Source organism: Cordyceps javanica, chromosome 3 (assembly GCF_051103115.1).
Source record: "Cordyceps javanica chromosome 3, complete sequence".
Taxonomy (NCBI): domain Eukaryota; kingdom Fungi; phylum Ascomycota; class Sordariomycetes; order Hypocreales; family Cordycipitaceae; genus Cordyceps; species Cordyceps javanica.
This window is the reverse complement of record NC_139297.1, coordinates 2,507,952-2,520,658: the sequence shown is the minus strand read 5'-3', so window position 1 is coordinate 2,520,658 and position 12,707 is coordinate 2,507,952. Positions and strand designations below refer to the sequence as shown.

Here is a 12,707-nt window from a genome sequence, read left to right as displayed (position 1 = left end):
TCGGGGTCTGTCGTCGAGAGGCAAGCTTGGGAAGCTGGTGTGGTAGCCTTCTCTCTTGTGGTGGACAGCTTCCTGCGGTTTGTGATTGTGGCGAGAGTGAGGTAATCGTGGTGGGATGGTCAAGGTTTGGGAGAGGCAGCCGTAGAGGTGTTGACGTTAATGCTGGAAGTGGGCGCCACGCACGCGACTGGAGCGGTCGCCTGTTGGCGCAGCTGTCGCAGACTTGCCTCAGAAGTCGTATCCGTTGTGGAAACGGAGGGCGGAGTGGTGAGCCAAGGGCGGCGATGTGATGGGAAGGAGCGGGATGGAGATGCGTGTTCTGTGCAAAGCGTCGTCAAGGTTGATTCTCTTCTTGTTCTTTTTTTCTTCTTGCCTTGTCTAGTTTATCAAGCTGTGTCTGCCTGCGATGACCAAGTCAACGAGCAGCAATGACACGAACCTCCAAGAGCGCCTTGTGGACCAAATAGGTAGGTAGCCACTATAATCGGGCGGTTGGTCCCCGGAAGACGGGGTTTGCGGCGCTACAATGCACTAAATATAGCGCTAAACAAAGGCTGCTACTTGGCGGGGTGGCCGCTGGGATATAATAAAGCAAGGTTGTCACAATGCTGACAAGCGCATAATAAACAAAGGCAGACACCGTTGTAATGAATTTCAGTATGCAAATAGTGCTACTATTGGTCTCAAGCGAGTCGCCAGAAAGACAAAGGCTCGCCTCGTGTTGTCATGGCCACCACCAACAAAGGTACTCTCCCTCCCCTCATACAGAGTATAAATCGGCTCAGGCCAGGCCCGACTTCTAAGCCGACGTGCGGCCGTTCTTGGCCCAATCGCGCAAATCGTTCTTCTTAATCTTTCCCGTGCTCGTCTTTGGCAGATCAGGCACGACCTCTACCTCCTTGGGCACCATGAACCGGCTGATGGCGCTGTTGTCCTTGGCCCAGGCGATGAGGTCCGCGCCCTGCAGCGACTTGCCCTCCTTGACCGTGATGTAGGCCTTGGGCACCTCGCCCCATTGCGTGCTGGGAATGGCCACCACGCCGCACTCGAGGACGTCCGGGTGCTGCACCAGCATGCTCTCCAGCGCCACCGACGAGATGTTCTCCCCGCCCGAGATGATGATGTCCTTGGCGCGGTCCAGGATCTGCGCGCTGCCGTCGGGGTGCCACACGGCAAGGTCCCCAGAGTGCAGCGCCCCGCCGGCGAAGAGATTGCTGGTCGCCTCTGCGTCCTTGTAGTACTCCTTGGCGCAGATGTTGCCGAAGAAGACAATCTCGCCAATCTCCTTGCCGTCCTTGGCGACGTCAATCAGAACATGCCCCGGCTGGTCCGGCTTGATGACGCGGATGGGCAGGCTCGTGATGAAGCCGTGGCCTTGACGGGCCATCTTGGCGTACTTTTCGGCCGGCGGAAGATCATCCCACTCGGGCATAGGATAGCACTTGGTTATGGGACCGTATGTTTCTTTTTTGACTGCGTCAGCAGGCATGCAGATGTGTAAATAATGGAGCGAGTCACGCAAACGTACCAGTCATGCCGTAAACGTGCACAGGGATGAGGTTTAGGTTGCTCTGCGCATTTCACGTTGCTGGGTCAGCCATCTGAGCATCGTTTTTCTCTCTGATCCTCTGCGACAAACGTACCATTTGCTCAAACAGGTGTCCGGTGGGCGGGCTGGCGGCGACCGTCACTCGAACCGGATGCGGGAGCTTGGAGGCTTCCTTGGCGGCAACAAGCAGCGTGTTGACTGTCGGGGCCGCGTTGAAGTGAGTGACGCCCTCGTCCTTGAGGAGGCGCCAGATTGTGGGGTAATCAATCTTGCGCAAGCAGACATTGACACCGCGTACCGCGACAATGGACCAGGGAAACGTCCATCCGCAGGCGTGGAACCTAGCTTCAGTCAGCCGACGAAAGCGAAGCTACGTCTCGGCACAACCAAGAGCCGACTTACATGGGCAAGGTCCACAGATATTTGCAGCGGCCGTTGTTCAAACCAGACTCGATAATGTTTGCGACTGCGGCGAGGTAGGCGCCTCGATGTGTGTAGACGACGCCCTTGGGTTTGGAGGTCGTTCCAGAAGTAAACGGGATGGCGAGCATGTCATCCTCATTCTCTGCGTGTGCATGAAGCCCAGCCCAGCCCTTGGCCCCTTGCTCGCCATCATGGGCAAGTCCCTCCAGGACCGCCTGATTGTATTGGCCGGCATGCGGGCCACTCAAAACGTCGGTATCCTGCAGCGCGGGTTGTTAACTTTGAGTCGGGGCAACAGGGCATCCATCCTCGTATTGTCCCCGTCTCTTACATTATCCACAATGATGGGTACTCTGCTGTGCTTGGCCCGGTAAGCGCTCAGCAGGTCCTCAAATTCCTTGTCTACAATGATGGAGTCGACCTCGGCAAACTCGAAAATGTAGGCAATGTCGTCGGGCTTGAGACGGTAGTTTGCGGGGACAATGACACCGCCGGCGGCCACGATGCCGTACAGCGACTCGAGGAAGGCGGGCGTGTTGGGGGCGAGGATGCCGACTCTCCTCAGGCCGCGCTTCTTGAGGTAGTACGCGAGGCCGCGCGCCCGGTCCGCCGTCTGCTGGTAGGAGCGGCGGATGTTGACGCCGTTGGCGGTGATGTGGACGACGGCGTCGGCATTGGGCTCAATGGCGGCGGCGCGCTCCAGGAAAAAGGTTGGCGACAGGTGGTGAATGTGCGCCGGGGGCGGAGAGGCCGGCAAAAGATGATTGAGGATTGATCGAATGCGCGACGGAGGGCCAGACATTGCGGCGACGGCGACGGCGGCGGCGGCGGCAGCTGAAAGCTAGCTAGCTGTTTGAGAGAAGAAGTCCCAATGGCAATGCAAGCAGCAGGTAAGCGAGACAAGCACAAGACAGCTATCAGTACAGAGTCGACAAGACGAGAAGGGGTTCAGAAAAAGAAAAGAAAACAAGATCAAAGAGGGTTGGCAGCTGAGAATCGGCAAGGGTGTGTGAGATGGCAGCCCCCCCCGGCCGACCGGAGATTCTACTTATGGTCCCAGCATGGGGAATGAGCCGCCAGTCTCGGCTCTGGTCGGAAGTGGAGAGAGAGAGGCTCAGAGAGCTCAGCAACTCTGGGATGCCGCGGACGCGATTTACGGAGTGCCATGGGCCGGGACTGGCTTTCCAGGCACCGCGGGGGGCGGGTAAAGCGGAGAGCTCACTAGTTATTGCCTTTAAGCCCCCCCAGTGGTTCCGTCATTGCCGCTCGTTCTCTCCATCTCTCTATCGTCTCTCCGTGTTTCTCTCGATTTTAGTGGCTGCTGGTGCCAACATAGTAATGGCCCCCCGGTCTTGGCCTTGGCCCTGCCCCAGATTATTCCGCTCCCCCCCCCCCCAAATCTCGGGGTTGGCGGACATGGCAGACTAGCTAGCATTCACCATGTTGAAAACATGGTGAAAAGGAAGAGTTTTTTTACGGAGTACTTGCCCTGTGGCTCTCAACATGGAAGAGTAAAAAGTTTCGTCTGCCTCACTATTGGAGATGCGCAACGTCGGCCTATTGCAGGCCGCACTCCTCGTGCCACTCTCAGTCAATGGTGTACAACTGGTATAGTGGTGTGTGATATTTCTCGCACGGGTCTAACGCTTGACTCTGTCGCTTGACGTGCCAGCGTGCAAGATGCTACTAGGCTTGTCCGTCGAGTAGTGAACCTTGCTCCCTAACGATAGTAATACGAGGTTATTAACTGATGAACCGCGTGGCGCCAATGGAAATCGCGACCTTCTGACTTCTCGTCCTATAGGATGTCTTGCTCGATTGCGCCGCTCAGGGACTTGCTTGTTTCTGCAGTACGTAGTCGTCTTCAACTGATCTAGGTCGCGGCTTTACAAAGTTCTGGCCAAGGTCAAATGGAACTGTTAGCTAACGGTCGCAACAAATAACGCCAAACAATTTGCAAAGAGCAATGCACCAAGATCAAGTCAACTTTAGACTGAATTTGCATCGCTTCTAACAAAATAAACAGCTATAATACATTGTGGTTTAACGTAACATCTAGTAAAGTAATGGTTATTGCCAAGGGCTGATAGTGGACCAGGCCGACTCGGCATAACCAAGCAGTCAGTATATATACAGCATAGAGTTTGAAAAAGTGTACAGCCTAGCCGTCGCCAAGCCCTGAAAAATGCATACAACTAGTCAGTTGGTGCCAGCTTCAGATCAATGGTTCGTGGCTCGCTCCGTCGTAACTGCCTGTTCGAAACGTCGGCTGAGTTTGACAGAACGCAGGTCCACATTGGTATAGAATAGATCAGCGGCCCAGAACAAAAGAACGTATGCAATCGCGTTTCCTGAAAATACAGCAAAATTATATCTGAACTCAGTGTCGGACCCGATGATGCGCCACAGGGCAGGTACCAGCGTCAAGCTGACAATGTGCAGAACGGGGCCGTGCATGATGTATAGCGAGTAGCTGATTGACCCCAGATACTGGGACAAGGCGGACGTAAATGGCTGTTGCAGCGTCTTGGAGTGCGACACGACATAGACAGCCATCACGGCGCCGAGCCCGTGGATGAAGCGCATGGGTTCACTGCTGAGGCCGGAAGGGACAAGCTTCAAGACGACTCGGTACCCGGCCGAGCGCTCGATAGCTTCTGAAGGACACGAGAGAAGAAAGAGTGACGTGAAGAGGATAATCGCCAAGCCGAGGCGTCTCAGCGGCCTCCTTTGCGGCCGGGGCTCGGTGCCACCATCAGGTTTCGCAGCGCCGTTTGGGGGTGTGATGTAGCCTGAGCCGGCAGTCTTGGCGCTGCTGCCCGGCGATGACCGCATCATCTCCAACTCGGCAAGATAGGCACCAGCCAGGTACAGGGACATTTCCCACCTCCCACAGTTGATTGTGTATGCAGTCAGCAAAGCCATGAGAGACAGGCGAGCCGTCGTCGTACAACGCGCAAGCATGAGCAGCGACATGAGCAGGACGAGGGAAGCACGCAATTCGGTCGGTACCGTCCACAGATGCACATCGTACTGGGTAGAAGTCGAAGACGCCAGGTTGAAGAGCTTCATCATCTCACTGCACCAGTGGCCCAGCTCTCCAATAAGCGTGTCCTGACGCGGGGGGAAGCCATCTGTGAAGCGGATGATGTCGAGGTTCCTTCGCGCAGGCTCCCACAAGCCGAGGTACACCGTCATGGCGATGATGAATGTCGATACGAGAGGCGGTAGGCAGAGCCGAACAAAGCGACGCAGGAGACTAGAACTCAGCGCCGGCGCGAGGTCGTCGAGGTTGCCGGAGCGGATGAGCGAAAGTGGCCGGAGGGCGTTGACGTAGCCGCCCAGAACAAAGAACATGGACACCATGCCATGACCGGAGAAGAAGAGGCGGACGATTGGCAGCTGAAGAGGGTTGTAGTGGCTTTCGTCGAGGCCAAAAGTGAAGAAGACAATGTCATCGCTGTAGAGCAGCGAGGTGTGAAAGATTACGACGATGACGGCGGCGTAGCCTCGCAGGCCATCGATATAGGAGGTCGGGGTGATCCTCGGCTGGCTTAGCCGTTTTATGTGCGTCGGTGAGAGGAAGCTTGGCGTGACATAGTTGAGGACAGTGGCGAGGTGGGATGGCTTCCACATGTTGTCGCGCGTTTCTCCCCCCAGCCGCGGCGCTGGCGCTGGACTTGTCGCTTACAAAAAGGGGGGTGTTGGTGAGCTTAAAAAAGCCCTCCCCCCCGTCGGAAGTTTAGACGTCCCTGTGAAGTCGAAATGTAGCTGCTATAGTAGCACTGCAAGTCTGCGCGCGGTCGGGCTCTACGTGGTCGATTCGAGCGTGGGTTGGACCGGCGTTGATGGAAGGTTAATATCTCGAGTCTCAGTCCACGCCGATGAGACCTGAAAGCATGCCTGGCAAAAGAACTGGCACGCAGTGACGCAAGGCAGCTATTATACATTGGATTTAATGTGGGTTGAGTCGGGAAAACACGTGTGTCCATGGTATTCCAGCGGGTGGGTAATTCTAGCTGGAAGAGGGAATTGAAAGTTTTTTGTCTCCTATTTCCCATGGCGATCCCTCCCTCCTCTCTCCCCCCCCTTCTTGCCCCTGTTCGGAAAGAAGAGAAGTGGACTTTGGGGGGTCAAGTTTGCTGCTGTATTAAGCCGAAAGATGCCCTAGTGACACACGACTTCATGCAATGTGACCATGTTCAGCCCAGGAGCCGGAGCCGGTGAAGACGACCGTTTGGGACATGCATATCCGCAGGAACCCACCTATTGTAGAGCTGAAGCGGGAAAAGCCTCTTCAACAAGGCTGCAGGGGGTGGAGGGGCTTGGTGCCTCTTCGCCGGGCTGACACAAGACGACACAATGTTTGTGAAAGAGCCGATGGCACCAGGCTCTCCCCCAGCCTGACTAGGTTGCTTGCGGTAAGTATTATACGCGCCCGTTTCTTTCATCATGGGCAAACTGGAAAACTGTGAGGGAGGGGAACCCACTACGACCACCCTGTCCTTGTACCCAGTCGTCGGAGAGAGAGAGACAGGCCTTTTCTTAACCATGGGCAGCGTGGTCAGGCAAAAGAAGAGTAAGTAGGGAAAGCAAGCTACTATTAGAAAGAGAGAAAAGATGAGGCGGGCGCTCACGCGACCCCTGCAAAACTGGTTACTGGTGCTCCGTACGGAGTACAGATATTTGAGTACTGTTGCCGACGGACGGCGCTTTGTGGGTTACTGAGTAATAAGTAATGCCTACCCTTGCTGGTTGAGGCTGAAATCGCCTATTTGGCACAAAAGGGCACTATTGGCTACCTCGAGCCTAGTCTTCGTTCAATGCTACCGTAGTATGGGCGCGCTACTCATGCATCTCACTCGCGCCCCGAGTCGCCCAGACGAATCAAGAGTCCATGTCCGAATGAGCAAGGTAGGAGACTTATTACAGCCCGGCAGACTTTTGTTTCTTGTTCTTCCCAAAGTCGAGTCGGGTGTGCGCGCATAATGAGTCAAGTCGCAAAACAAGGAGGCGGCCATCACGACTCATCCCCCCCAGTTGTCACACGCTCGGCCCTACTTTCCCTTCAGGCGAGAGGTAAGTAGGAGGCAAGCTCGTTACAAGGCATCTCCGACTCCATAGGGCAGGCCCTATAGGAGAAATAGTACCAGAAAGGATGGGGTGGTCGCGGGGGGGGCCCAATGGTACGAGATCCCCTTGAGTTGGGGCCTGACTCGAGAGTGATAAAGGGGCTTATACTGTATGAAATACCCAAGTGGTGGAGAAGACAACATGTCCGATCTGGACCGAAGGCTCGCGCCGAGTATTGTAATGTGACCGAGAAGGGGAAAAAACGTAATTGTATGCTTATTGCCATCCCTGGGAACGGGTACCCGCCAAGTAGTTGGTAAAAGATGGCAAATATTGAAAAAGAAGGGGGATAAGCCCCAGAAGTAGAAAGAAAAAACATAATTATTAAATTCTTCGCTTTTGTTCTTCACCTTTTGAGAAGCTTTGCACTGCTCTGGTGGTGTTGCCGAGGGTGGCTGACTGGCCACCATTGATGAAGCTCCTAGCAACCGATTATCAGCGCACTCGTGGCTGCTTTTTCAAGATTCTTTCGAGGCTGTTGAGATGGGGCATTTAGCCTGCTTTTTTTTTTTTTTTACAATAATTGGCATGTCAATTTCCCAAAACGCCCCCGCCCCGCCGCCCCAACAGCAGGAAGAGAAAATCGGCCTTGACCGCCGGGGCCTACTTACTAGGTCGGTGCTAGATTGTGAATGACACGCCTGGTGGCTTACTCTCCCAGTCGCATCCATACCTGACTACTCCGTGGATTAGGGAGAAAATGTAAGAATAGTAACAATCAGAGGGTTTTTGCTTTCAGTCGCTTTCAGTCGCTTTCATACTGGAGAAAGAGACATCTTGGCCGGATGCGGCAAGCAATGCACACGATGAGATGCCAGTGGTGTGTGTTTGTACGCAAGCATCGTCTCGCCGACAAGGCCGGCCCTTGCAGCTGCCATCGCAACATTCGTCGTCTCGCCACGGAGTCTTGAGATGGGTAAGTAGCTAGCAGCCTCTTCAATTTGCGGCGCACAAACGAGTTCCTCGTGTTGCGCCCCCCTCCCCCCTCCAGCCCAGTATGCGCAGGCGAACGGGTGAATGGGGGTTCCCTCTTTCGTACAAAGCAGCCCGCCAAACCGCAGCCGAACGAGGGCTGATCGCAGCCACGAGTGCACTCCGTGGATACTTCTCCAGATTCTCATGGGCATGGTCAGTGCCGTCAACTGACCGTCCGTCTCGTATCTGATCAGTCTCGTATCTGACTGATGTCGGATGCATCCGGCAACCAGCACGTTATTTTGTCAAGAAAACAAAAAAATCAATTTTAGTATTATTCTAGACTAGCGCGGATAAGGCTAGACCGTTTTGGGTAGCTACGTCAGGATGGGCTCTGATTGGCTGATGGCTGCGTCAACAGTCTTTTATCTCTTTCTCATCAGTAACTATTCTATCCGCACGCAAAGGCACTGTAGAAGTTGGTCTGCGGAAAGACCTTCTTGTATAGATCCATGCTAGCAATACCAGTGCTATAAGCTTTCGTGAGAGGGCAGGTAGAGTGCAAGCGTCACGATATCAAGTCGTCTAATGTAAGGGAGGTAGGTGGGTTCTAGCTATTGTAGCTGATAACTACTCAGTCTAACAAAGGATCTACTTAAGCGCTGTAATCTGTAGCCATTTATTAGCCTGAGACGTTCAAGTACTTTGTATTGAGGGGGCGGGCATGGAAGGGACAAAAAAAGGACCACATCTGGGGACACGCCTGATTTGTAAAATGCTGTTCTCATAGCAACAGGCCTTCAGGCTATAATGAGCGAAAAAAGAACCTCGACGAGCAATTAATCAAGTAGCTATGTGAGACATCGTTTTCTTTTTCTTTTTCTTTTTTTGCAAAAATCTTGTTTGCAGTTTGCAGTTTGCGGTGTGTAGCTGCGGTTGAGAAGACAGGATCAGCATTCCTCAATCCTCCCCGCCCCTTTCCCCTCCCTTTGGTGGGTTATAGTGATGATGATCTCTTTCCACTATTTTTCTTCTGAAAACGAGTGGTCAGCTTTGGACATGGCCATCCATGCCAGCTGTAACGACGAGTCTACCATACGTGAAGAGGCGATGGATGCGTGGCCATTGAAAACAGTTTTACAGTAATCCCCCCTCACTACTGCTCGGAACGACGCTTATACTACTGAAAGCATCTGCTCCGCATCTTCTTCATGTGTCCAACGAGAGTACGTAGACGGGTGCCTGTACGAGCATACCCAAATTTTTACACGTGCAATCATAGCTTGTAGATGTATGGGAGTTTTGATGCCCCGCAACATCTGGTCGACCGGCCTTGAATTGAGATCGACTTGAATCAGGGGTGCCCTTGAATCAGGATCGGCCTTGAGTCAGAATTGACCTCTTGCTTTTGACGAGTCTATTGAAAAGACCGTCAGATTGATGCGCGGCTTTGTATTGTAGATCCGTAACACAGTCCTCCAAAAAAGCAGCGAGGGGGGACCGTCAGGTTCGATCACACAGAAACCATCTTGCCATACAAGTCCAACCAAACCCTACGCACTGAGCAGCAACGGCAATTAAGACATTGTGTGTGATCCCTGGTTAGAAGGCTATACCGCCATTCCCTTTCCTCCGGTCGTCGAACGTGAACCGCGAGAGTCTTGCTCCAGAGTTTTGCTCCAGATCCTCAGCTTTTGGCTGAATTGCCAGTACTCTCTTTCCGACTCTTCATGCGACACATCTGCAGATCGAATACTTACAGTCTCGCCGCCTCGCGGCATTACTTCGCAACCGCAGAACTTGGTTGTGCACGCAAAAAAAAAAAAAAACAAATTGTGCGAAATTGTCCAGCAGTTCATCATTTGCCACCAGTCATCCGAGAAAAAAATAATAGATATCCTGAGCAATTATTTTTCCCTTTTTGAGGAAAATTGCAGAGCTCCAAAGGCGGCATGTGCTTTCGGTGAGTCGATTCAGCCGCCGACAAATAAGTTCCAACCGGCGTCTTCCAAATCATCGGGATCTCGGTCTTCAAGAGCTCTATGATGGAATTCACCTTGGCCTTCCCATGGAGTCTGAGAATGTAGTCTTTGCAATTTCGCCTGCAGCAGCTGCGATTCTCGTTGTGCTTCTAGTTGGAAGTACCAGGAACCCGTGGCATCGAGCACCCGGTCTCCATTCCGCAGCAACCGCAGCAACCGCAGACAAGGTATGACAACAATATACATGTAACAAGAAACAATGTACCTGATACAACCCCAGGTCGCTGTTTCGGCTCTTCTTGCCCTGCACTTTAGTTCGCTAGGGTGATATCACCACCTCGCCGCTGGCTCTGTCTTCACATCGCCCTCAAGCGATGCTGCCTATGCTATCCGCTTTGTTCCTGCCGTGTTCGTCTCTGCTGCTGTCATTCTATTCGAAGCCGAGTTCTGGGCATTCAAAAGACACTTGTTTCCTCATCGCATGTCTCGCCGATGGTCCCTTTCGTGTTCATAAGCTCGTTTGCAGCATCGACGAGGAGAGCCATAATGTTGCGCTTGGTGCAATCTTGAGTGCGTTACGTGAGAAGACCTTGGCTTGTACGACGCATACGTTGGTCGGCGTTGAGGAATTGAAGTTGGCCAGAGTATGGTTCTTGGTGGTGCGCGACTTGTGGAAAGCAGCTCATCCAGAGAGACCTACTTGCGGAGAAGGGCAGCATCTTGAATCAACGTCTCGGCGTCTACCGCCTGTTGCTGTCGCTTTCACGAGTTTTACTTGCTGCATGATCAGTTCCACTGGTTTTTGTTTACTGTCCGATGGTCCATAGTCAGGCCATTCTTCAAACTAGTGCTCGTTCATACTTCCATTTCTTCGTGGATGCTATGGCGTATCAACACGACTGTAGTAGATGCAAACACGCTTCCCTCGGCAATTGAGCGATACCGCGCTACGGAAGACGCCATTCCGCAGTCCCATCCCGAAGCTTGGGAAGCGGCATATGGGAACCGTTTGTTCAACTAGGCTGAGCAATGTTTCACGTTCCAGCCCGTTTAATTAATATAAGCCTCTCCGCGTGACTGGTTTCCCTTGTTCCGGTGGCGCTCGAGAATTCCTGCGACAGCCTCGTCAGCCAAAGTTCCGGATTTTCAGCTGCACCGTTGAGGGCTTGAACGTTCCCGTGGGGTACTTGGTCTTCCCCAAGAAGCCAAAAAACAATACGCTTACACCCATAGCTATTTCGTGATGTCCCGGCGCTGTTGAAGCGGTCGCTACTTTGGCAATACCGTCGATTAGTTGACGAGTCACAAAGTGCCAAATACCACTTCACGAAATATAGCAATAGAACATGAAAGTGCCAATGTTCTCTGCTTAGCAGAAAGCATAGCATAGATCGGGAAGACCCTTTAGATCGATACTAGCTCTGCTCCTATCAATTATCCCTTTCTCAGGTACTCGCCTCGTTTACAGTCATATCGATGTCTCATTCATGTCATGACCTATGAGACGCTGTACCTTGATTGTTTTCCTCTACCCATTCACATCCGCGCCTGACGTGATTAGCACCTCAACCAACTCAAGGAGACCCAACTCTACTGCTAGACACAAAACGCTAACTCCGTAAATATCTTTGACGTACACATTTGCCCCTAGTTGCAAAAGTATACGCACTGTATCGATGTTGCCTCTTTGGACTGCGGTGAAGAGTGGTGTGCAACCTTGAAAGTCTCGTACATCAATGTCCACCTCTGGACCGAGAACAAGCCGATTCAAGATGACAGTATTGCTATGCTCCGCTGCATAATGCAGCGCGGTGCGTCCATTCGCATCTTTTGTCATTGGGTCGGCCCCGGCGCAGAGGAGACATTGAACCATGTCATCGGATCCTCTATCCACGGCGCAGCAAAGCGCGTTTGTATGCAGGTAGTGACTAACTTTCTCTGATGGGGTTTCGTCTCGGGCTTGTGGATATTCTTGGTTAGCTGGCAGATCATGGACGCCGAGGAATGCAACAGATAAGTTTGGTGACACGTCAAGGACAGAGTTCATAGCTGCCGACATTTGCAAGGTGCTTGCCCAATCATCACAATCTGTGAATTGCGCAGAAGAGTCAGACGCTGATACTTTGGCTGAGGTGGAGTTCTCCGGTTGCTCCAAACCTTCTGGTTGTGCCAGAACAAGCTCAACTGAGGGAGGGGGTCGCCTGCGAATACGGCCTGTTTGCCTGTTAGAATACCAAAAAGTGGAATAAGCATAGAGAGTGCATCACTCACGGGCTTTCTGCCCCTTATTGGTGTCAATTTTGCTACTTCCCATGCTGATAAGTATTCTTCAGAGCGTAATGAAGCTTGATGAGATTACAGTATCTGATGCAGTTGCCTTGCTCGGCAGGAAAAGAACGTATAGGATTCATGGCCCTCGTCAAGCCGAATCTTGCCCTGGAAGCGCGCGTTCTCTTACAGCCTTTCGCTCTTCGCCTCAACTAATAGTTAATGCTAATCGGCTATGGCGGCGCATCGAGACATTTCAGTCTTAGTGCTCCTGGAATGTGTGGCAAGTGGCGCTTCTTGGCTATCGCGGCGCATCGAGACATTTCAGTCTTAGTGCTCCTGGATTTTGTGGCGCTTCTTGGCATATTAATCTATACAGTTGCCATTAGTCAACTGTGACGGATATATTTTCCGTCGTACCATCAGGGTATACCTCA

The 12,707-nt window shown here is 52.7% G+C and overlaps 2 protein-coding genes across 2 annotated transcripts; both read right to left on the bottom strand.

Annotated features, from left to right (window-relative positions):
• Window positions 1-799: 799 nt before the first annotated feature.
• On the bottom strand, window positions 800-2,774 carry V2A60_004965 (uncharacterized protein; the record flags this gene model as incomplete). Its single annotated transcript, XM_083256279.1, has 5 exons — window positions 800-1,464; window positions 1,529-1,571; window positions 1,644-1,890; window positions 1,952-2,232; window positions 2,304-2,774. 5 exons carry the CDS (start codon window positions 2,772-2,774, stop codon window positions 800-802), a joined length of 1,707 nt encoding a protein of 568 aa, XP_083112405.1.
• Window positions 2,775-4,192: 1,418 nt separating this feature from the next.
• Window positions 4,193-5,608, bottom strand: V2A60_004964 (acyltransferase family protein; the record flags this gene model as incomplete). The annotated part of the gene is made up of 1 exon (XM_083256278.1): window positions 4,193-5,608. The coding sequence occupies one exon, from the start codon at window positions 5,606-5,608 to the stop codon at window positions 4,193-4,195; it is 1,416 nt and encodes a 471-aa protein (XP_083112404.1).
• Window positions 5,609-12,707: the final 7,099 nt, after the last annotated feature.